The sequence below is a fragment of the Chlorocebus sabaeus genome, chromosome 25 (genome assembly GCF_047675955.1).
Source record: "Chlorocebus sabaeus isolate Y175 chromosome 25, mChlSab1.0.hap1, whole genome shotgun sequence".
In the NCBI taxonomy this organism is placed as follows: domain Eukaryota; kingdom Metazoa; phylum Chordata; class Mammalia; order Primates; family Cercopithecidae; genus Chlorocebus; species Chlorocebus sabaeus.
In genome coordinates, this window is record NC_132928.1 from 21787012 (window position 1) to 21812153 (window position 25142).

Genomic DNA, 25142 nt, shown 5'->3' on the forward strand with positions numbered 1-25142 from the left:
AACTCAGGACCCACCAAACGCAGGTACGAAGAAGGCTGTAATACAGTGACCCTTTGCCCTCTCCCAGGGGAGAGCAGCTATTCCATGCAACAGGAAGCAGCAGCAGGTCAAGTCAGCCCTGGAGACGCAGGCCTGAGCCGGGCGACGGGACTGACAGAGTTGTTAACACACTGCCATCTGTTGGGCTGCAGGCATTATCAAATGCTAAGAGCTATTAGCATGCTGTAACACCCCTTCTTGGCTTTGGGGTTGTGGGGATCCCTGTTTGGGCACCACCACGTTTCCTTCAGTGCGACATGCCTGGTTCAGCCGCAATCCCCACACGGAGCCCGCTCCTGTGCCAGTGCTTGGCGCAGTCAGCCAGAACCCACACTTGCTCACTACACACCCCCTCCTGCCAGAGGCTGAGCATGTAGTCGTGGCAGCCACAGGATCTGCATCAGAGCCCAAGCCAGGCACGGCCTGGGAGGGTCGAGTAGATGGGGTGTCTCCTGCGTTGATCCTGGGCTGAGCAAGGCCTGGGCAGGGCTGTTTCTGGTCAGAGGTCACCAGCTGGCAAAGTGGCTGAGAAAAATCTTGCATCAAAACAATTACACTGGCCATTCTTGACATGAAGATATGTAATTGGGTTATACTTATCCATACACTATTACAGATTTCACTTTTGATTGGTTTTAAGTTTCCTAAAACAACCTTTGCCTTATTATGAGGCAAACAATTTTCGTCTTACTCATCTTTTTTTCTCTAGTATACATTTTATAAAATTATGTTCTTTTGCCTCCAAATAAATACATACCCATTCATTTCAAGTTCCAACTGTGTACACAAGATCAGTGACTGTATTTATGCTTGTACCTGACATTGAGCTGTATGTGCCATTTTCTCATTGTCTTCTGAAAGTGGTGCCACTTAGTCCCTACCCTTATTTCAAAACTACCCTTCCATAAATTCATCTCTCTGGGTACTTCTTATCTACTAGGTCGGCTCCTGTTTTGGATTAACCCGTGATCTCAGGAGAGTGATTCTCCACACTGAGTCCTTGGTCTCAACTCTGGGTCACACTCACCCTTCATCGCAAACAAAGGACACCTTTGCTCCAAGCTGGAGATTGAGTGGAAACAGCACACGGCCATGAGGGAGTTGGCCCAGGAAGTCATCACAGGATTTCACTAGAAGAAAAATAGAACAATAGGAGTAAGACCTCCATGTGAGGGGGAAACAGAGCAATCTGGAAGCCAGAGAGTCAAGGCATCTGCACATCTGGGGACTTCAGGGTTCCAGTCTCCCTGGGGCATGCAGTGCAGAGACACAGCCCCTCTGAGGTCATAGCCGGGCTCACAGCTGTAGAACACTTCCTGCCCAGGTGAAAAGTTGTCCTGATGGCTTGGATTATGCTTACCATGCAAGATTTCTGGAGGCGGCTGACACACTGTGGAAAGGACAGTTCCAGAGTACTTGTTACTTACGGGGGAATTTCTTTTGCTATACCCTATGCTTGCTGAAGGCCTCATGGCTAGTAAAAGGTAGAGATATAGAACCCAATTCTCCCTAGCACAAGGCCCCAAACTCACTTGTAAATCTACAGGGTACGAGGTATTTTCTCCTAGCTCTGGCTATCCAATGTGGAGTTACTAGTATTGGTGGATTCTCCATCTACGTATTTCCTATGAAGGTAATCCTAATTTGTACCATTGTTATTCAGGTAATGAGACTGTCACCTGAGACCATGCCTGTTTTATAGATTTCCTCCCATTTCTCTGATAGCACACCTATGACTAAAGTGCAGTCATACTGTTTCAGGACAGGCATGACCCTAAATTGGGGCTTACTCTGGAAGGGTTCTTGCCTCATCCAGGACAGAATTCAAGGATGAGCCAGTGGTGCCAGACAGCAATCTTTTAGAAAGGCACTGCCCCTGCAGAGCAGGGCTAACTCACAGGCAGTACACCCAGAGTCAGCAGCATATGAGCTCCTGGCAGCCAACTGTATTTATACTCCTGTAAGCCCGCTTCAATTACATGTAAATTTTTTTTTTTTTTTTTACTCATTTGTTTATTAATATAGAAAAGGAGCCCAGGGCAGCTGGACCAGTAGTACAAAGCACCAGGAGTTAATACCATTCTGGTGACAGGGTTGGTTTTACAAAAATGAAGGAGCAGGCGGGAGCTGCCAGGTTCTGAGGCCAGGCCCAGCCTACTGCCCAGAACCCCTGAAACAGCTCCCTGGGAGAGGGCTGACAGGTGGGTCGGGGTGGATTGAGCTGGAAACCATGGGGACAGATGGGAGGGACAGAGGGTCATGCAGTGGGAACCACTCAGTGGCTGACAAGGACAGGGAACTGGTGGCTGGAGGCTCCCCGTTGGGCCATGGGTAGGGGCTTGCAGATGGCCTCAGCTCTGGGGCCAGGTAGAGAAACTGCGAGACTGATGGGCATGGGGAACCCAGACATGGCCCTGGGGCTGAAGGACCTTTCTACCCTTTCTTCCACCTTTGCTCTATACTACATGTGGGGCTCCGGGGCCTAAGGCACAGGGGAGGCTCAGAGGCTTCCAGTTAGGAGGAAGATGGGGCAAGGAAGGAAGCACTTGAGTGTCCCTAGCTTAGGCAGCCAGGGATGAGACACAGGCGGGACAACAGCACCCCCACATAGTGGGGCTAGAATGTGGGGCAGGGAAGGGCTTTTCCTCAGCCAGTGACCAGGACCAGCCCCATGGCAACAGTGCCTGTCTCGAGCCTTAGCAAATCAAGTGTGCAACAAGCACAGGGTGTCGGCAGACCTGGGCTCTAGCCAGAACTTGAATCACACAGAGCTGTATCACCATGGTCCAGCCATGTCCTGCCTTGGCCTGTTTCCTCCTCTGTCAATGAGGGCTTTGAATAAGACCTTCTAGGTCATGAAAAGGACTCTGCAGGTGAAGGGAACTCTAGGACCTGCTCTTGGCGGTTAACCAGACCCTGGATGGAACTGGTATGGGATGGGGTGAAGTGGGGCATGGAGGAGGAAGGTGTTCTTGCAGGGAACTTATCCCACAAACACTGCAGAGCTAGGAAAGGCCACTGGAAGCCCTTCTTTGCCTAGAGGAAGAAAGGCCACAGAGAGAGTGAATGTGGCTAGGTGCAATCCCTTCACATCCTCCACCATCTGGGTAACACTTGGCAAGAAGTGGATGGGTGACATTGTGCAACCCTTGATGTTCTTCCACAGGGGTGGCACTGAAGGCCTCTTGTGGCTTCTGCCTTCAGCCTTCAGTGTGGGATCAAGAGTGTTCTTTTCACTGTGGTCCTGTTCTGGGAACAGCCTAAGACTCTGCCTGGCTGGCACATGTTAGTTGGTGAGGAAAGGACAGAGTGGGTGAGTAAGCAGACAGGGAGGCAAGAGTGACTCTCTGGCTTTCTCCTCTTCCTCTTCAGAGAGCGACTCAGTCAACTGAGTCGCAGATCTTCTCCACCACAGCATTGAAGATGTGTGGCTGGTCAGCATAGACGTGGTGAGATGCACCCTCAATCTCCATGTCTCCGACATAGGAATCCGGCCGCTGCGTCTTCACCTTTTTTCCCGTACTGGTATCTATCCAGGTGTTGGACCCATAGATCATGGTGATGGGCACACCTTTTCAAATCAAGTGAATTCGCTCCAGCATAGGGCGCTGGGCCCAGCCAAAGGACTCCATCATGGCTTTGAATACCGTCTCACCACTGGGATTCTGTGCATTGCAGTGGTAGATATACTCTGATATGTTATCATCTTCAAAGAAGTCTACAAACTTGCGTTTGAATCCAGCGAGAATCGCTGCACCAGGCCAGGCCCCCAGGGCCCAGCTACTCGAAGAACTGCCAATGGATTGGAACGTCCTAGGACAGATGCCACAGCTTTGACCCAGGTTGGGGGTGCACGGATATCACTGGGGTTAGTTGGTCGGAGGGGAAAGCCCCATGAGTCCACCAGGATGAGGTGTTTAACTCTATCAGGGTACTTGATTGAGTAAGAAGTGGCCAGGAATCCTCCCAAACTGTGCCCCAGGAGGGTCATGCTGGGGATCCCCATGGTCTCCCGCCACATCTCTATCGATGTCACAAACTTATCCTCAGCCCCCTCTGGGTCCCTCGGGAATGCTGGCCTTGAGCATCGCCCGAAGCCAAGCAGATGGAAGGTGTGCAGTGTGCAGCGGGCACTCAGTGAGTCCATGTTGAGGACCCAGAGGCCCACACCGCCCCCAAAACCATGCACCATCACCAGGGGGGTGTGGTCCTTTTGCTCGGGGCTCACAGTCACTGTCCAGATCTTCTTCTGGTTTGGGAGGGACACATATCTGGCCAGGAACTTATTCTGGAGACACTGGAGGATCCTGGCTTCCACATTCTTCAGCTGAGACATGGAAGTGGGGCGCCACGTGGGCAGCCAGTTACTCAGCCAGCCTTGAGGCTGCTGCTCCAGATCATCGGCCATAGTAAACGACTGCTTTCTGTTTTGTGTGTGTGCGTTTTTTTTTGTTGTTGTTGTTTTTTTGAGGTGATACCTTACTCTATCACCCAGGCTGGAGCACAGTCGTGTGATCTTGGCTCACTGCAACCTCTGTGTCCCAGGTTCAAGTGATTCTGCTGCCTCAGCCTAATGAGATTTCAGGCGTGAGCCACCTCACCCAGGTAATTTTTATGTTTTTATTAGAGACAGGGTTTCACCATGTTGGGCAGGTTGGTCTTGAACTCCTGACCTCAGGTGATCTGCCCATCTCAGCCTCCCAAAGTGCTGGGATTACAGGCATAAGCCACCATGCCCCGCCAATTACATGTAAGTTAAGGGGCATATCAATGCAAATTGAGGGGGGTGTTATTTGGAACTTTCCTGGAAAGGGGTGGTAACTTCCAGGTCGTTGCCATGGCATTTATAAAATGTCATGGTGCTGATGGGAATATGAGGGCAGCTAGCGATTGCTTTCATCGCCATCTGCCTGTTCCTGCTGTTTTTTTCACTTCATCCTATCTAGGACAGATTCTGTTTTGGTCAGCAGGATTGTGACCAGAACACAAGCCCTGCCAATCTCCTACCTCAATACATCCGTCCTTATATCCCTTTATCTGTTTGTCTTCCCAGTTCAGTGGTTGCACAAGGCTAACATGGGTTGGTAGAAGAATGGTAAGCTCTTTCTCTGTCCCTATGTATCAGCCATAACACCTCCCACTCAGCTGCTAAGCCAGCTATTGTGGCATCAGTAGACAAGATGAGCCATCAAAAACACAAGGCCTTAAATAAGCCAGTGTTGTTGCAAACAATAAATGAGATAATGTATATAAAGCGCTTAGGGCACAGCTGACTATAAAGTCCATATAATTTTTCAATATAATTGAGAGAGATTGGAGCTGGTACTTTGCCCTGAGAACTGATTAATAGGTGAGTCCAAAATAGCTTTTTTTCTGGCTAATTAAGGTCTTGCTTTTTAAAATGAAGACACATATGCTGGGTTCATGCACACCCCCGATTCTTAATTTCATGCTTCTTCCCCCCAAAATTACTTTCCCACCCTCCTCACCACACATCCCTCCGCCTGAACAAATACTAATTTCCTGATCCAACAGCAATGCATGTCATTTGCAGGGACCTTCTAGGCCTCAGTCAGACTCACCCCTGGAGCAGCTTGGTAACTCTGGATCCCATTTGTTCAGGGCCTGGCATTGCACACGGCGGGGTCCTTTCATGACAAAGCCAGGCTGACACCTAAACTCCACAACTTCATTTAAGGAAAATAAGCTTCTGTTGACAGATACCAATATTCCATTTTCCACATTTGGAGGTGTACATTTGTTAGGTATAATGCACTGAGGGGCCGGGCCGCTCCAGATGCCCACTTGGTCATCTTTGCTGGTGCAGTATATGGAGGGCTCACCCACAAGCTCAAACAGCTTTTTCCTTCCGCTTCCAAGATTGCAGCGGTAGGTCACCACTGATCCGTAGTGAAAATACTCTCTGCTGGTGCTATAGAAATCTCCATTGGTGATGGCTGGGGGTAGCCCACAAGGAATTACTGGGAAAAGGAAGAGCATAACAGTCAATTTAAATAATGAATGACAAAAATCTCATGAGTCACTAAACTGTAACTATTTTTACATTCATTATTTGCTTTTAATCTTTGCTAACATGTAGGTACATTTTTACAAAGTTGTAATATCGGTTGGCATAATATGATGTGTCCTGCCTTTCTTACTTATGTGATTTCCTATAATATTTGCATGCATGTATTCACTCAATCCACATTCTTTTCATTTTACATAACTCTTTGATTATAGTATTATAGAGTTTACACCGTTTTCTCCTACTCTTTTCCATTTGCTTTCTTAATTTGCATTTTTGTTATTAACTGAGGTTAGCTGTTTTAGGAAAACAAAATATAAAAACCTTCACTAAAAGATAAATTATAAGGGAAGAGAGAAGACACAAATATACACAGTAGGAAAAAGAATTTAAACATTGTTATGGATATGAGAATATTTATAAAACTGTAGACTACTGAGGGTTAAATATTTTGAAAATCTAAATGATATAAATGGAAATATAAATTGCCAATATTCATTCAAAAAAATGTAGAAAGCTAGAATTACCCAAGAAACATGTAAGAAGAATAAAAAAAATAAGTTCTATCGAACTTTTAAGTAACATATGCTTCCAAATGTAATTTCAATATTTCACAACATACAAAAGATATAAAACTTATCAACTCATTTACTCAAATCTAAATTTGATACAATAACATATCTGTGTAAAAGTGGTCATTTATTAGTCCACAAAAACCCCTAAATGTATGTTAACATACAGACCAAGACATAGAAGAATAAAGCCTAGCGTGTTTAAGTCCTGTCATGAGAGGAGAGAGATAACAGATATAAGCATTTGAAGAAGTAATAACTGAGAAATTTCCAAGACTGATGCAAGATTACAGATTCAAAAAGTTATACAGGCCTGGCATGGTGGCTCATGCCTGCAATCCTAGCACTTTGAGTGGCCCAAGTGGGCAGATCACCTGAGGTCAGGAGTTTGAGACCAGCCTGGCCAACATGTCGAAACCCCGTCTCTACTAAAAATACAAAAATCAGCCAGGCACAGTGGCACAGGCCTGTAATCCCAGCTACTGAGGTGGCGGAGGTGGGACGATTGCTTGACTCTGGGAGGTAGAGGTTGCAGTCAGCCAAGATCGCGCCACTGCACTCCAGTCTGTGTGATGAGATTGAAACTCCATCTCAAAAAAAAAAAAAAAAAAAAAAAAAAAACACCTATATAAACCCAAGCAATACAAAGAAATACTTACCCAGACACAACATAGTAATATTGTAAAAAAAAAATCTATTTTAAAGTGTAATCCATTTTAAAAGCAGCAGGAAACATCAACAATAACCTTCGAAGGAACCACAGTTAGAAAAATGTTTAAAGAATTTGTTGTCAGAAGATCTACAAAACAAAAATGCCAAAGAGACTTTTTCAGACCGAAGGAAAATAGTTTCATATAGAATTTATAGAATTGCAGTAAGAAGGAAACACACCAGAAAGAGCTTATATGCGGGTATGTTTTCATTTAGGATCTTTATGATAGAGAGAACCTCTACAGTGATTAGAAGAAACACAAGATGGAAGTAAAGATTTTATTATGGCCTGAGGGTACACGCCATGCCTGAAGATCACAGAAAGGTTGGTCAGTGCAAGGAATGGAGAGACAAAGAGAGAAGGGGACACATCGGCCGACACCTTTATTGGGGACCAGAGTATGACCCAGCAGGTATCTCCCATGGGGAGTTCTAACTAGTGAGTTTAAAGAAAGCAGGCACATGTTCCAGGGAGGCATGCTGCGACTGAGAGGTGGTCATGGCAGCATATCTGCGAAGTCCACGCAGGGCACAGAGGTCAGGGATGCAAGTCAAGTAGGTTTTATCTAGCTGTCCCATAGAGAGGTGGTCACGAGAAGGCAGTTTTATAAGGCAGATATCTGGCTCGACCACGTTGAAAACTGGGAGGAGGTACAGAACTAGAAAGGGCAATAAGGGTGACTAAGCTCTGCTTCTGGCATGAGAAAGCTAAACATATTCTAAATGGATGCTGAGGCAACATAAAAATTATAAGAATTCACTACCGTGTAAATATAAATAGAGACTGTTTTTATAAAGACAACAACAACAATTATGCCTTTGAAATATAGAATATATGTAAATTGTTAAATCAAGTGTAGCCTAAAGCCTTACATAGTTTAAGCTCAGCCTAAAGGTTTCTCTGTACACTGCAAACTGTAACAAGAAGATGTAAACAGACCATAGACTACGCTTATGCCAATCATCGAGTTTTGGCCAATCAAATGTGGCCAACTGTTTGAACTGTCTTCAAATAAGGCAAATGCTGAGCTATAACCAATCCGGCTGTTTCTGTACCTCACTTCTGTTTTCTGTGCATCACTTTCCTTTTTCTGTTCATAAATCCTCTTCCACCACGCAGCTGGGCAGGAGTCTCTGGCCTACTGTGGCTCAGGAGGCTGCCTGATTTGTGAATCGTTCGTTACTGAATTAAACTCTGTTAAATTTAATTCAGCTGAAGCTTTTCTTTCTGGAAAATGTATGACAACAATACAAAAAGAGGGAGAGGACACAAATGGAATTAAATATTAATAGTTTGGGTACTTGCATTGTTTGGAGAAAGGTAAAAGCACAATTTTAGTAGACTATAGTAAATCAAGGATGTCTATCTCTAGAGTATTCATTTAAGAATAAAAAATGAAATATAACTTAAAAGCTACTGGGGAAAATAGAATAATAAAAATTCTTGATGAATTCAAAAATGTGAGAAATGAGGAATAAAAGAACAAACACATGAAACAAATAGAAAACAAATAACCAAGAGTTAGACTTATCAGTAACTAGATTAAATTTATTTATTTATGTATTTTTAATTTTAACTTTAATTTTTATTATTAAATTTACATGTTTCAAACACTAATGAACAACAAAGGCTGAATAAAACAACAAAACTTTACTATATGATGTTTACAAGAGACAAGCTTCAAATATAAGACAAAGAAAGTAAGAAAGAAAGCCTGTATAGCTATATTAATGTACAAAGTGGATTTTAAGGCAAGAAGTATTATAAGAGGTAAAGAGAGACATTTCATTATGATAAAATAGTCAATTCAGCAGAAAGATAGAATAAACCAAAAATTTCATGTGTTTAATAACATGTTTAAAATACATAAAGATTGCTAGAAAAAAGAAGAAAGACAGGCAAATTCATAGTCATAGTTTGGTATTGTAATGGGTTGAATAACCACTGTCCTCCTTAAAAAATATCTATGTCCTAATCTCTGAAACCTGTGAAACGTGACCCAGTTTGGAGAGTCTTTGTAGATACAATCAAGTTAATGATCTTGAGTTGAGACCATCCTAGATTGCCACGGTCACCTCTAAATCCATGCCCACTGTCTTTACAGGAGACAGAAGAGCAAAGGAAACACACAGAGGAGAAGGTGACTTGAAGATGGAGGCCAAGAAGGAAATGATGCATCTGCAAGCCAAGGAACATCAAAGATTGCCAGTAGCCACTGGAAGGAAGTCTGGAGAGAGGCACAGAATAGCTTGCAGATGGAAGCAATCCTACTGACGTCTTAACTGGATTTCTGGCTTCCAAAGTGTTAAGAGAGTAAATTTTTCTTCTTTGAAGCCACCAAGTTTGTAGTAATTTGTTACAGCAGCCCTGGGAAACAAATACAGATATTTTACACATGTCTCTCTATAACTGAAAGAACAAGTGGAGGGGGAAAAAAAAGACTGTTCTAAACCACATTTTCCTAAATGACATTTCTAGAAAATGAAACAAAATAAATGTTCAGTCTTTTCAAGTGCATACATAAACTTTTACCAAAATGGTCCATATTCTGGGCCATAAACCTTGTCTCAAATGATTAAATTAATGAAAGAATGATAACTAGAAGATCTCCAAATATTTAGAAGTTAAGCAATGCCCTTCTAAATAGCCTATGGGTCAAAGAAGACATCAGAAGGTAAACTAGAAAACTTTTATATACAATGATAATAAAAATATAAAGATTGTGGGAAGTAAAATAGTTTTAGAGAAAAATGTATAGGTTAAATGTATATATTAGAAAAATAAAGGTTGAAAACAAATTAATCAATATCAAGAATTTAGGAGTGGGGGAGTAAACAAAGCTTAAAGAAAGCAGAAGAAAGAAAATAAGCAGAAATCAGTAAAAGAGAAAATAGTCACACATTAAAGAAAAAACAAGAAACTTAAAAGTAGTTTATGTGAAAAGCTTAGTAAAATTGATAAAACCCCAGTAAAACTAATTAAGGAAAAAGAAGCAAAGAGATATTACAAATATCAGAAATTAATTACCATAGGGGAATCACTACAGAATTACAGACATCCAAAGGATTTTCTAATATGAGGATATAATAAACAGCAATATGCTAATAATCTAGAAAATTTAAATAAAATGAGTAAATTCTTTGAAAAATATAGCTTACCCAAACTAATTCAATATGATATAAAATAATAGTTTTACAGCTATTGAAGAAATTGAATCACTAATTGAAAACCTAACAACAACAACAACAACAACAACAACAAACCCTCAGGTCTGGATTGCTTCACTGCTGACTTCTTCCAAACATATAAGGAAAAATAATATTAATGTTACACAAATTATTCCAGAGACTAGAAAAAAATAAACAATTTTTAACACATTTTACTAGCCCAACATAATCTTGATGCCCAAACCTGATAAGGACATTAAAATAAAACCAAATTATAACCCAAGATCTCTTGAGAACATAAATGCAAATTTTCTAAACAAAATATTATGAAACTGAATCCAGCTATATTTCCAAAGGATGATACAATGATCAAAGTGAGGTTTACCTTGACTAATTTTAAATATTAAATCAATGTTACAACGTTACAACAAAAATATGAGCAATCCTGCACACACACACCACACACATTCACACACATTCCATAGATAGGATAATCATCTACAACACATCACAAGCAACATAGGATGATTCTGGGAATGCAGTTTGTTTGCCCTTTAAAGATCAATCAATGTAATATATTACATTAACAGAGTGAAAAAGAAACATGATAATCTCAATACATGCAGAGTGATCAATTAGAATGAACATTCATGATAAATCTTTTAGCAATTAGAAGTAAAGGGGTATTTCCTTAATCTAATAAAGGATATCATACAAAAATCTACAGCATACATCATGATTTATGATGACCATTAAAAGCCTTGTATCCTCTCTTCTATTTAATGTTGTACTGGAGGTTCTAGCCAATGCAGTAAAGCAGGTGAAATAAACAAAAGACATAAGAAAGGAAAAGATTTAAAAACTTTGTCAGATTCATAGATAACAAAATTATGCAGCAAATTTTTAAAAATACAGAAAAACTATTCAATTTAAAAGTAAATTTAATAAAATTGCTGGAGCTGAGATGAAACAGGTGCATATCTAAGAAGTAAATAGAGAATAAAAATTTAAAAATAATATGTAGTAATAAAGATAATGAAAGATGTACATGACTTCTATAAGGTAAGTTAACAAATATTATTACAAGAAATTAGAGAAGACTTCAAAAATGGGAGGATATATCATGTTCATAAATTTAAACTTCAAAACTGTAAATTTGTTAATGTCCACAAATTGATGTACTGAGTCAACAGAAACTCAATACAAATTCAAGTAGGATTCTTTATGTGGAAATTGGCAAGCTGATTCTAAATTTCATATGGTAATGTGAAGTGCCAAGAATCACCAAGTAAATCTTGAAGATGCACATAGTTAGAAGATATATGCCACCAGATATCAAATCTTAATGTAATGTGATAGTAATTAAAATCTTAATGTAATGCTGCAGTTTTGTTTTGTTTTGTTTTGGTTTGGTTTTTGGCCATCATAGTATGGCACAAACCAAACCAAAACAAAAACACAATGTATGGTAAATAAACCAATGGAACAGAACCTCCCTGGAATGAGAGCCACATATAAGGTCACCTGACTTATGGCCATGGTACCACATTTAATAAATGATATTAGATCAATTACCTATCCATAAGAAACAGGGTCTCACTCTGTCACCTAGGCTGGAGTGCAGTGGCACCACCGTAACTCACTGAAGCCTTGAACCCCTGTACTCAAGGGATCCTCCCACCTCAGGCTCCCAAGTTGCTGGGACTATAGGCATGTGCCACTGAACCCAGCTAATTTTATTTTATTTTTTGTAGAGACAGGGTCTTGCTTTGTTACCCAGGCTGGTCTTGAACTCCTGGCTTCAAGCAGTCCTCCTCCCTTGGCCTCCCAAAGTGCTGGGGTTATAGACGTAAGCCACCTCACCTGGCCCAATTGCTTAAGTAGAATAGAAAAAGCAGTAACTTGGAAAAAAGACCCATAAATTGAATATTATTAAAATGTAGAACTTCCTACAACAAAAGACATCATTAAGAATGGAAAAAGAAAAAGAAAAGCCATAGTCTGAAAGATAACATTTGTGTTCCATTTATTAGAAAACATGAGAATATTTAAATAACTTCTACAAAACAATAAAATGATAGACAAACTAGTCAATAACAGCCAGAAGTTTGGAATAGGTGCTTCACAAACATATGAAAAGGTACTCAAGATCATCAATGGAATACAACATAATAATAAAAAAATCCGACAATCCTTCAAGCAGCAACAAAAGTGACTTCCAAATATAACACTGAGCAGAAGCCAGACACAAAAGAGTACCTATTTTTTGATTCCTTTATAAAATTTAGGAAGTGGCAAAACTAATTATTAATGTAATAAATCAGAATAATGGTTACTTTGGGAAGATAACTGGGAAAGGGCATCGGGAAGGCTTCTGGGGTGCTGATAGTGTTCTATATCTTAATCTGAGTGTCATTTACATGGATGCATTTCATTCGTAAATAACCATTGAACTGCATAATTAAGATGTATGCACTTTACTGCATATGTGTTATACTTCAGCAAAAAGTCTACACGGTACAGGAAAATTGTTGGAAAAAAAAAGACCTCCCAACAAAGTAAACTCCAGGGCTTTTCTGGTGAATTCTTTTAAACATTTAAAGAAGAAATAATACCAATTTTATATAAACTCTTTCAAGGAAACAAATACATGAAAACACTACCAGCTGGCTTTATGAGACTGTCATAAGTTTGATGTCAAAATCTTAACAGGACATTACAAGAAAAAAAGTTACAGTCTAATCTCTAAAATAGGAATGGAATGAAGAAAGTGTTCTGGAATTAATTGGCGGTGCTGGTTGCCCAGTGTCTTAGTCTATTTGGGCAGCTATAACGAAATACTATAAACTGATTAGCTCGTACACAACAGAAATTTATTTCTTTTAGTTGTGGAGGCTAAGGAGTTCAGGACCAACCTCTCTGGCAGATTCAGCATTTCCTCCCATGGCAGGAGAGGCAAAGGAGCTCTTCTGGGCCTCTCTTATTAGGACACTAATCCCATTCGTGACAGCTCTGCTCTCATGATCTTATCACCTTCCAAAGGCCTCACTCCTTAATGTCATCACCTTAGGGGTAAGGATTTCGACATATGGATCTGGGGTAGACTCGAACATTCAGACGATAACATACAACTTTGTGAATATACTAAATACCACTGAACTGTGTAATTTAAAAAGGTAACTTTTATGATACATGAATTATACTTTAATAGAAACATCTAAAATGTGCTATTAAAGCATATTTGTCATACATAAAAATGATTAAATATTATGACCAAGTTGGTTTTAAGAATGTAAAATTGAAATTCAAAATTATTTGCCTTTCAAAAATGTACTCAAAACAGTTTGTTACATTAACAGAAAAAAGAGAAACAGATATAATTACATCGATACATGTAACTGAAGTGTTTGATAAACTTCAACATGATTCAAAGACAAAACCTTTTAATAATGAAGAATATGTGAGAATGTCCTTAATTCAAAAATGATTATCTACAAAAAGCCTACAGTAAACACCAGATTAATGGTGAAATGTTTTAATCTTTCCCTTTGAGATGTGGAACAAGACAAGGATGACACCTATTGCTACCAATGTTCAATGTTATACTGGTGGTCCTAGCCATGTGGTAAAGAAGAAAGAAAATAAGGAAGAGGGAAAGCAGGGAAGGAGGGAAGGAAGGGAGGGAGGAAGGGAGGGAGGAAGGGAAGGAAGGAGGGAGGGAGGGAGGGAAGGAGGGAGGGAGGGAGAAAGGAAGCAAAGAAGGGAGGCAGGCAGGCAGAAGGGAAGGAGGGAAGGAAAGAAAAGAAGATAAAGAGTTAAATAAAATTATAATTATCTGGGGGTTTTGTATAGCGTCAACCAGGCCAATTTGGAATTAAGTTTTCCAGACTTAGTTTCTCTGTATGGTTCTGGACTAGGGTTACAGCATGAGAAATTAGCCTGATATTTGAGAGGCAGAAGTTAAGCAACAGCCATTCCACTCTGAAGGTCATCTTTGGATAGAGCTGGCGAGGCACAGTGCAGGAGTGGAGGGTTCAGAAGATAGACCTTTTACCAGAGGCTTGAGGAATACATTCACATGGGGAGTTTCAGCATCCTCTGCGATGGCTCATTCTCTGCAGGGCAGGAATGACAATGGGAAGTGTTGCCATTGAACTGGGCTCTCTGAATTCACTTGGGGACCAAAGGACCTCAGGGTGGCAGAGTCCAAGTGGCAGCACTTAATTGCCAGAGACAATGGGGGTTCTTGTAATGGATATTAGAGCCGAAACAGAAATCAGAATGATTTGACTGAAGAGAATATTGTTACTGGGCTAATTGATCATGGAGTCTCTAAAACCGAAGTAGATGGATAGCCGACTAAAGTGTTATTTGATTTGTATAAGCAGAAGAGATTTAGGTCAAGTGAATAGAAGTCTGACTTGAATTATTGTAGAAGAAGTTCATTGTTCATCAACAATTCCTAGACTTGAACAGTTTATAGACCCAGAGCAGCACGAATGGATGGGAGACTGGATCCTTTTGAGGAAGCACCTGCTACACAGTAAAAAGCATGTATTGTAAATCTTCCCCTAGGCTTCTCCAAGAAGACTTGAAGTCATTTACCAGGATTTAGATATAGAGAGTTTACAGAACTAGAAACCGAGATAAAAACATAGATATAGGTATAGGTGTATTATTATATTTTTTGTTTTCTCTATTTTACTATTTTTTCATATTTCCAAGAAAATTCCTATTCCAATTCCATGTTATCTTATTACATGGAATAACATGGAAGGTTTCCCAATTTGTTTTACTAAACAGCAAAACTGTTTCTTAAAGTGGATAAACAGAGACAAATGTGTGACCAATGTCATTTGTAAATTTAGATTCTGAAGCTCATAAACTTTCTAGTAAAAGGAACAACATTTTTAAATACCAAGAAGAAAAGTAAAGTCCTCAAGTTATCTAAAGAGAACAGTAAGACAAAGATGTTATACACTATATTTCACTGAGCCTCAGCCTGGCTCTCACTACATAGGTGTATTACTTTTTAATAAAATGAGATCTTGCCATACATGCTGTTCATCTGATTCTTTTCCCACATAAAACACATCTCTTTCTAGTCATTAAGTGCTTCTTTATGCTATCATTTTTTTATGGCTGAATACCATGCCAGTGTATGGATATACTTTCTTCCATTCTGTGTAGCTATTTTGTTTCTTCGGGAATTCTTTATAGTGGTCATTTGAACACATCTTTTTCCTCCTAGTAGATTATTTCCAAACCATAGTTTAAAATATTTAGGTTGCTCTAACATTTTAACTAATATAAATGATGCTACAATGAAAAGTTTATACCAAACTGCTTAAAAAAGTATGTGATTATTTCATAAGTATAAATTCTAAGAAGTAGGTTAAAATATATGCCCACTTCTGAGGTTAATAGTGCATGGTGCCTTTCGAGAGGATGTGTTGACCTCGTGGTGTGTGAGAGTCCAGGTTCTTCCACAGCTTCACTAACCTTGAAGAACATAAATGTTAAAAATCTTTACTGATTTGCCAAGCAGGATGATTATTATACTGGAGGTGGTAGAACCACCATAATTTCAAATTTATTGAAGTAAAATCAAGTTTGAAGGATTTTATGTATTTAAGCCCCCAGAATTAGAAAAGACACATCCCAGGATAAGGAAGAACTTAAGGAAAGAGTTGCCAGGAACCCTGTAGGAATATTCGAGAACATTACCGCTGTCTTCAGCCATGTGAAGGACAGATTGCACAGAAGGAATTCGGTTAAGGTTTTTATTATTCCAGAGAAAAATTAGAATGTATCAGTAAAAGAAATAGGAAGAGATATTTCAACTCACTCTCACAAATAGGTGTTTCATTATCCCAAATGACAGTATTGCCTGAGACGATGCATGTGGCGGACGAGGAACCAATAAGTCGGTATCTAGAGGCAAAAAAATAAGGAATATTAGGTTCCAAAGACATAGGTCAACTATCCAATTAAATTACTACTTCCAGAGATTACACTGTTACAGAATTCAGAGGGACATTTTCCACTTGTCAAAGAACTATCTATCACCTTCCCAAATTTCACATTCTTGGGACTTTGTTATTTTCTCTTCCATGTCTTCTCAGTTGGGTGGGCTTTCTCTTCTTTATTACCTTATGACATATTTTTATATAAATCAAAGATGAATTACAGTTTTTCCTATACATTTCATTTTCTTAAAAGACAACACAAGCTTCTTGAGTGCAGGGAAGCTGTCATATATATACATATGTATGTGTGTATGTAGTCCTGTTGTATGTATTTCTATGCCTTGTAAGTATTAGTGTATGGATGCATGGATGGGCTTTTATCAGTAAGATTCATTAAAGTAGGCCATTCACAGTGGCTCATGCCTGTAATCCCAGCATATTCAGGGGCTGAGACAGGAGGATTGCTTGAGCTCAGGAGTTCGAGAGAAGCCTGGGCAACATAGTGAGACCCTGTCTCTACAAAAATTTTATTAAAAAGCCAGGCGTGGTGGCACATTCCTGTAGTCCTCGCTACTCAAGAGGCTGAGGCAGGAAGATTGCTTGAGCTGGGGAGGTTGAGGCTGTAGTGAGTATTGACCATGCCACTGCACTCCAGCCTGGGCAACAAAGCAAGACCTTGTCAGTAAGAAAGAAAAAGAGAGAGAGAGAGAGAAAGAGGGAGAGAGAAAGAGAGAGAGAGAGAGGGAGAGAGAAAGAGAGAGAGAGAAAGAGAGAGAGAGAAAGAGAGAGTGAATGAGAAAGAAAGAAAGAGAAAGAAAGAAAAAAAGGAAGAAAGAAAGAGAAAGAAAAAAAGGAAGAAAGAAAGAAAGAAGAAAGAAAGAAAGAAGAAAGAAAATGATTCATAACTAGAACCAAAGGCAATCCAAGCTGATCAAAAAGAACTGAACACTTAATTGATACTTAAAATGTTAAAGTTAGCAATTCTCAATTAGTATATCTCAAACTGTTCAAAGTGTGCCATAAATTTTGAAGAATTTATAACATTTATTTTACTTCACCTGAGGCTCTCTGCTGTAATAGATGGTTGGGCCAAACTAGTCATAGTGAAGGTAGGGTCAAACTTGATAGTACTATACATGAAGGAATGAAGCAACGTGAAATAACAGTCATGGTTATTGGTATAGCTGAGAACTTTGTTTTATAAATATGTAGGAAAACCTGGTGGCATAAAGCTTTATTCAAACAACAAAACAGTGCCAAATGGAGATCAAATGAATAGTGAGAAAACAGTGGGTCCTTTTGAAGACACTTGACACATTGTTACATTATAGTAGCTATTATGTTGTAATATTAATGACTTCAATATCATTTTGGTTATTTTATTATTACTATTATTATTATTATTATTATTGAGATAGAGTTTCACTCTTGTTGCCCAGGCTGGAGTGCAATGGTGTGATCTCGTGCAATGGTGCAATCTCCACCCCCTAGGTTCAAGTGATTCTCCTGCCTCAGTCTCTCAAGTAGCTGGGATTATAGGTGCATGCCACCACACCCGGCTAATTTTTGTATTTTTAGTAAAGACGGGGTTTCATCCTGTTGACCAGTGTGGTCTTGAACTCCTGACCTCAGGTGACTCGCCTGCCTCAGCCTCCCAACGTGCTGGGATTACAGGCAGGAGCCATTGCACCTGAACTTATTTTGTTTTTATAAATTAATTAATTTTTTAAAATTACACTTTAAGTTCTGGGGTACATGTGCAGAATGTGCAGTTTTATTACATAGGTATACACGTGCCATGGCGGTTTGCTGTACCCATCAACCTGTCACCTACATTAGGTATTTCTCCTAATGCTATTCCTCCCCGAGCCCCCCACATACCAACAGGCCCTGGTGTGTGAGGTTCCCCTCCCTGTGTCCATGCGTTCACATTGTTCAATTCCTACTTCTCATTTTGTTTTTTAATGCCTTCTAGTATACCACCCAAAATGAAAGCATTCTCAATTGCGCTGCCAACATACATGCACACAAATAAAGGACAAATGAAGTGGACAAGTCTGCAATCCTATATTTGTACCTCCTTCTGTCTATTTGTCTTAGGAACAAGACATCCTGGAGACTCCTCTGGATTTTGACCTCACTGAGGTTATTTCTCCAAGTGTTCTTTTTGATTTTCCAATCACGGGGGTTGGGATAGGAATGGTGAAGTAAGTCCAAACTTAAGTTGGCATTTTTTTCCTTCCATACTATTGTTCAGTGTTGTAGTACTGAACATTTTAAATATGAGTCAAAAGATAACTTTATGTTCGCTGATCAAGGGGAACAGATAGAAGAATATTTTAATTTATGAAGCTTGTGTCCCAAAGTAGATCAAGTAATTGAACAAATAATGGTTTGAACTTTTCTCATTCAGAATGTTTATGAGGAAGTAAGGGAGAGAGATAAAATCCATGCTACTTATTTTAAGGAGAGCCAGGGGTTCTCATATCCACTTGAACAGATTGAAGTCTTTACATCCTACCCTATCTTTTTGGATCTCCCGGGGAAGAGAGAGTTGTGGATTCACAAAGTTAAGCCATGGTTCAGGAAAAGCCATGATCATTTCATTATCAGAAACCACACACAGCATGTAGGTAAACATGTCTAGACTTTTGGGAGTTTCTTCCCCAGAGCCCAAAGAGGGACAGTGAAGCCTGGGATATTAGTCCCATTTCCATTTTCCTTCTTAATCTATGTGCCTTGAACCAGGCAGATGGGTTACGAAAAAATGAGGATAAAAAACAAATCCTGTGAATTATTTAGGTTAGCACATGGTTAACCTTAAATAATGAGATTCAGAAAATATATTTAAGGATAGTTTATTTGAGCACAAAGCTTAAGGGTAGTCACATGGAAGACACCAACTCCAAATGAATGGGGTCAGCACTCCAAAGTGGAGGACGTAAGGTATCACTGATATAGGCAGAGACAGAGAAATTTTAGCAGGATTATATTTTCCATATGGGACCATACATAGTTACAGCACTTTGATTTGTTACAGATTGCTACATTCCAAGGAAGATTACTTTATTGCTCCTTGAAAAGGGGTAGTGATGTGAGTGGGTCTTATCTCTAGCGCAATTTGGTTTTAACTATTTATAGGAAAAAAAGGCAGAAGTTACAGCTGCCTGCTGCATGGCTCAGGCTGCATAGCCACACCCCTCTTATGGCTCAGAATAATTTAAAGTTCCCCCAGCTATAAGTTTGAATTAAAGTTTTAAGTTAGAATTATTTAATTTCACAATATACAATTCTTTGGTAGGAATCCCATTCCCTTGGAAATTTAGTAGTAACTTAAAAAAAAACTTTTTTTTTTTTGAGATAATCAGATTCACATGCAGTTGTAGGGAATAGTCCGGAGAGATCCCGGGTACAGTTTACTCAATTTCCCCCTAATAATAACATTTTGTAAAACAATAGTGCAACATCAAACTCAAGATATTGAGACAGGTACGATCCACCAGTTTTGTTCAAATTTCCTGTTTTACCTGTACCCATTTGTGTGCATATCTGTTTATGCACATGTGCTTGTGTATTTACTTTTATGTAGTTTTAAAAAAATAGACTTTGTGTTTTAGCACAGTTTTTGGTTCACAGCAATAATGAACAGAAGATACAGAGATTTCCTATATACTCCCTGCTCCTACACATGGATAGCCTCCCCTATTATAAACATCCTTCACCAGGGTGGTACATAATTTTGCAACTGATGAACTTACACTGACACATCATGGTCACCCCGAGTCCATAGTTTATATTAGGGTATACTCTTGGTATTGCACATCATATGATTTTGGATAAATTTATTATGACATGTACCTACTGTGATGGCATCATACAGAGTAGTTTCACTACCCTCAAAAATCTGTGCTCTGCCTATTCATCCCCTTCTTCCCTAACCCCTGGCAACTGCTGATCTTTTTACATCTCCATAGTTTTGCGTTTTCCAGAATGGTGTATAGTTGGAATCATATACTACATAGGCTTTTCAGATTGGCTTCTTTCCCTTAGTAATAGTGAAAGAAGGTTCATTATTTAAGGTTCCTCTATGTCTCTTCATGGTTTGATAGCTCATTTCTTTTTGGTATTGAATTATATTCCATTGTATGGATGTACCACAGTTTATCCATTCCCTTGCTAAAGGACATCTTGATTGCTTCCAAGTTTTGGCAGTTATGAATAAAGCTGTTATAAACATCTGCGTGCAGATTTTTTTGTGTGTGAAGCTGAGATTTCAATTCCTTTAGATAAATAAATACCAAGGAGGATAACTGCTGGATAATATGGTAAGAGTATGTTTATTTTTATAAAAAACTGTCAAAACATCTTTCAAAGTCATGGTACCATTTTGCATTCCTACCAGCAATGCATGAGAATTATGTTCCCCTCACCCCCAAAATATATGGACGTCTTAATCCCCAGTTCCTATTAATGTGACCTTATTTGGAAACACGGTCTTTGGAGAGGCAATCAAGTTAAGATGAAGTCATTAGTGTGGGCCCCAATCTAATATGAGTGGTGTCCTTATTGAAAGAGGGAATTCTGGGCTGGGTGCGGTGGCTCACGCCTGTAATCCCAGCACTTTGGGAGGCCGAGGCGGGTGGATCACGAGATTGGGAGATCGAGACCATCTTGGCGAACACGGTGAAATCCTGTCTCTACTAAAAAAAAAAAAAAAAAAAAAAAAGAACTTTGGACACAGAGGGAAGACAGCCGTTTGAGGACAGCAGAGACAGAAACTAGAGTTCTGCTGCTACACACCAAGGCCTGGGGCTTCAGAAACTGGAAGAAGCAAAGAGGGATCCATTCCTACAGGTTTTTTGGAGGGAGCATGGCTCTGGCTCTGCCAACAACTTGATTTTGCACTTCCAGCCTCCAGAACAGAACTGCAAAAACTTCATTTGTATTAAGTCACCTGTTTTGGAGTACTCTCTTACAGCAACCCTAGCAAACTATTTGTGCTATTACCATTACGATTTCTCTCACACAGCTGCTCAATTGCCTTCCTTTTCCTCCAGCAATGTCTACTTTGGGTTAAGGCTGTTTGTGTGCTTTGAGTATACTCTTCCCCCATTTTCTTCCTTCTCACCCAATGAATGTCACACATTTCATATATGCACAGCCTTGGTTTCCAGCAAGGATACAGATGATTTTCCCCCTGATTTTGTCATACCTTTGTTCATTTCAGTCAGGAGCTAAACACCTGTGTTGAAGCCTTTAAAGAGCAGAAGGTAATAGCTTAGTTGTCCTTTCTGAGATGTGACTAGAAGGTAGTATGGCTGTGCTAGAACTCTTGAACCAAGAGATGTTGCTGCCAACTCACCCTTTATTACAAGAATAATTAATTTGGGATCCGAACTGGACGTCTTGGATCACATGCACCATGCCATTCACAGGCTCTTTAGGATTATGACATGATTTACCTACAGGAAAGAAACAGAATTTTGGAGCCAAGTAGAGCAAACTGAATTTTTTTTTCCAGTACATAAGGTCTCAATCTGCCTGTAGCTTACTGAGGAACACTCGCAGTTCTGATGGTTCCACAGATTTTGCTACCTTGAAGAAACTCACCAGACTGCCTCGGGATCAGTTCCCTTTCAAAAACAAACTTCCCTTTCAGATCTGTTTCATTCCCATATTATGCCCCCAGAAAAATGTAAACTTTGTTATTATCTGTAATTCAATTCAATTGGTATAATCCAAAGATCTCAAAGCCCAAAATTGTCACATCTTTGAGTTATTTAATCCACTTCTTTTTCTTGTCCCAAGTCATTCATTACTTAATTTTAGTCATGAAAATGAGAGACCCCCAGTCAATCGGGATTTTCCCTCAATCATGTCCTGCAATGACTGTTTCTCATGAAATAAACTTGTAATGAAGGTGCCAGGAACTGAAAGCAGTAACAAGGTATGATCTACAATAATAATTCTTGTGTGTATTGCACCTTGGCAAACTAATTGTCATATGCAACTCAGTTACAAAATCTGAACAAATTGAATCAGATCTTACAGATACTTGACTAACAAAGGGGTTCCCACTCCAGAGTTACTTACGTGTGCACTTGTCCTTAGCACTTGTCCAGACTGAGCTTTTTAGGCAGATGATAGAAAATGGTTTTCCATAATAACCAGGGAGGCATTCATACTTCAGATGTGTCCCAACGGGAAACTCAGATGCATCAGTTAGGTTGGTAGGCCTGGCAAATGGAAGCTGTTCCGGGGCATTGCATTGATCTGGGGATCAAGACCACAATAGCATCTAAGTTAATGGAGAAATGACTTTTTTTTTTTTTTTTTGTGACAGAGTATGCCTCTGTCACCCAGACTGGAGTGCAGTGGTGCCATCCTCTGCCTCACAGGTTCGAGCAATACTCCCTGCCTCAGCCTCCCAAGTAGATGGGATTACAGGCACCTGCAACCACATCCGGCCAATTTTTGAATTTTTAGTAGAAATGAGGCTTTACCGTGTTGGCCAGGCTGGTTCCACCTCTGCCTCCCAAAGTCCTGGGATTACAGGTGTGAGCCACCAAGCCCTGTTGAAATTCCCACTCTACTTCCTCTTTCTCTCCAATATACTGCATAGATGTGATCAAAAAAGAAAAAGAATACTTCAATAATAGCCAAGGGAGCTGAGTGTGGTGGCTCATGTCTGTAATGTCAGCACTTTGGGAGATCAAGGTGGGTGGGTCACTTGAGGTCAGGAATTCAAGACCAGTTTGGCCAACATGGTGAAACCCCGTCTCTACTAAACTTACAAAAACTTAGCAGAGCATGGTGGCATGTGCCTGTAGTCCAAGCTACTTGGGGGACTGAGGCAGGAGAATCATTTGAACCCAGGAGGCAGAGGTTGCAGTAGAGCCAAGATTGTGCCACTGCACTCCAGCCTGGGTGACAGAGCAAGACTCCATCTTAACAACAATAATAGTAACAATAATAGCAAAGAGATTGATTCCTTTAGAACTTTGGTCCCCAACCTTTTTGGCACCTGAGACTCATTTTGTGGAAGACAATTTTTCCTGGAATGGAGGGTGCAGGGGAATGGTTTTGAGATGGAACTGTTTCACCCAGATCGTCAGGCATTAGGTTCTCACAGGGAGCACGCAACCTAGATCCCTCGTATGCACAGTTCACAATAGGGGTTCTGCTCCTATGAGAATCTAATGCTGCCACTGATCTGACAGGAGGTGGAGCTCAGGCAGTAATGCTTGGCTGCTCACTTCCTACCGTTCTGCCCAGTTCCTAACGGGCCACCGGACAGTACCGGTCCATGCCCCAGGGGTTGAGGACACCTGCTTTAAAAGATGCCTTAGAAATGGGCTTAAAAACAAATCAGCACCCATCCATTTAAAAAGTCTCTGCTAGTTTGAAGACAACTAAACTATTTATATCATCTTTCACTAAATGGGAAGCTGCAATTCACAGCTTCTAATCTTAGTTAATCAGTAAGTGCGTGTGGTGTAGCTTCGTCTCTCCCATCCTCATTTATCATACTTTCTTGTAACAAGCTACACTCATGCAGTCTACCATCCACCTTCATGCTCAGTGGGCACTCAGATTCAGTGGGAGTACACATCTCCTCTTTGGCCCTCAGTAGCAGTCACCAGTGTTGGAAGTCTGTTGCCAAGTCAATCTTGAGCACAAAGAGTGAACAAAGCTCAACGACTAAAGCTATACTTTACCATAAAGAAGCGTGTATTTTCTCATAGATATTTCAAATTAAATACTAGACTCAGCTAGGCCCCTTAAAGCCTTGTAGATTTAACTTAAAGCAACAAAAATCACAGTTAGAGTCAAATAGTATGTAATCAAGAAGATACATATGTTGAAAAGAATAGCATTTTAATATAGTTTTGGAAATCTCTTGTTTGTTTTGTTTTGTTTTCATTTCTGTTCCTTTCCCACACCTTCCACTAATAAATTCAAATTATGAAGGATAGATGGAGGCCAGAGGTCAATTTTATTAGACTTAAAAGAACCAACTTTTGACTTTGTACAAGGATGCCCTTGTCTACGTTTCCTGCTTCATCTCGTGCCACTCGGTCCCCTCACCAAGGTGTGGCCCTTTCCCCTTTTTCAGTTTCCCGAAGACACACATTTTTCCCCTATCTATGACATTCCTTCTGTATGACACGCTTTTATCTTCGCTCTGACTTCAATTCTTCCTCCAGGTGTCTGCTAAAATGCCACTTTCTTATCGAAGCCTTCCCTGGCCTGTCTATGGCCATACCACCCTGAACACACCCAATCTAGTCTGATGCCTTCCCTGACCCTCTCAGGCATTTGGAATCTAAACTACTTCCCTCTACCCCACCCTATAATAATTCCCAGTCAGGCCCTTTCCTTTTCCTTTCATATCAATAATTGTTTGTTATTGCAATTTGTGCTTTTTAACTTTGTGTGCTTTTGGAAGGATCTATTTATCTCAAAAGATATTAGATGTGTATAATTTGAGGGCAAATGATGATGTGTCTTTTGTACCTCTAAATTAATATCTAGCCCTTGTGCTTAACACTCAGTTATAAGCACTCAGTGCATATTTGTTGCAATGAACGAATAATAGAAGAATTACTTATTAAAAAAAAATGAAGAGTCCAAGCTATATCCCCAGAATCTCTG

General features: G+C 40.1%; 1 protein-coding gene and 1 pseudogene across 1 annotated transcript in view; both read right to left on the reverse strand.

The window, feature by feature from the left end:
• CR1 (complement C3b/C4b receptor 1 (Knops blood group)) overlaps window positions 1–25142 on the reverse strand; it is a 214650-nt gene that overhangs the window by 17266 nt on the left and 172242 nt on the right. Inside the window, exons 34-39 of the mRNA XM_073011539.1 lie at window positions 22581–22760; window positions 21850–21949; window positions 16367–16452; window positions 5622–6020; window positions 1256–1429; window positions 1067–1172 (exon numbers count right to left, since the gene is read on the reverse strand). Of these exons, the coding sequence (XP_072867640.1) occupies window positions 1067–1172; window positions 1256–1429; window positions 5622–6020; window positions 16367–16452; window positions 21850–21949; window positions 22581–22760 (1045 nt within the window). The remainder of the gene's footprint in view (window positions 1–1066; window positions 1173–1255; window positions 1430–5621; window positions 6021–16366; window positions 16453–21849; window positions 21950–22580; window positions 22761–25142) is intronic.
• Window positions 3420–4447, reverse strand: LOC103230171 ((Lyso)-N-acylphosphatidylethanolamine lipase pseudogene; annotated as a pseudogene).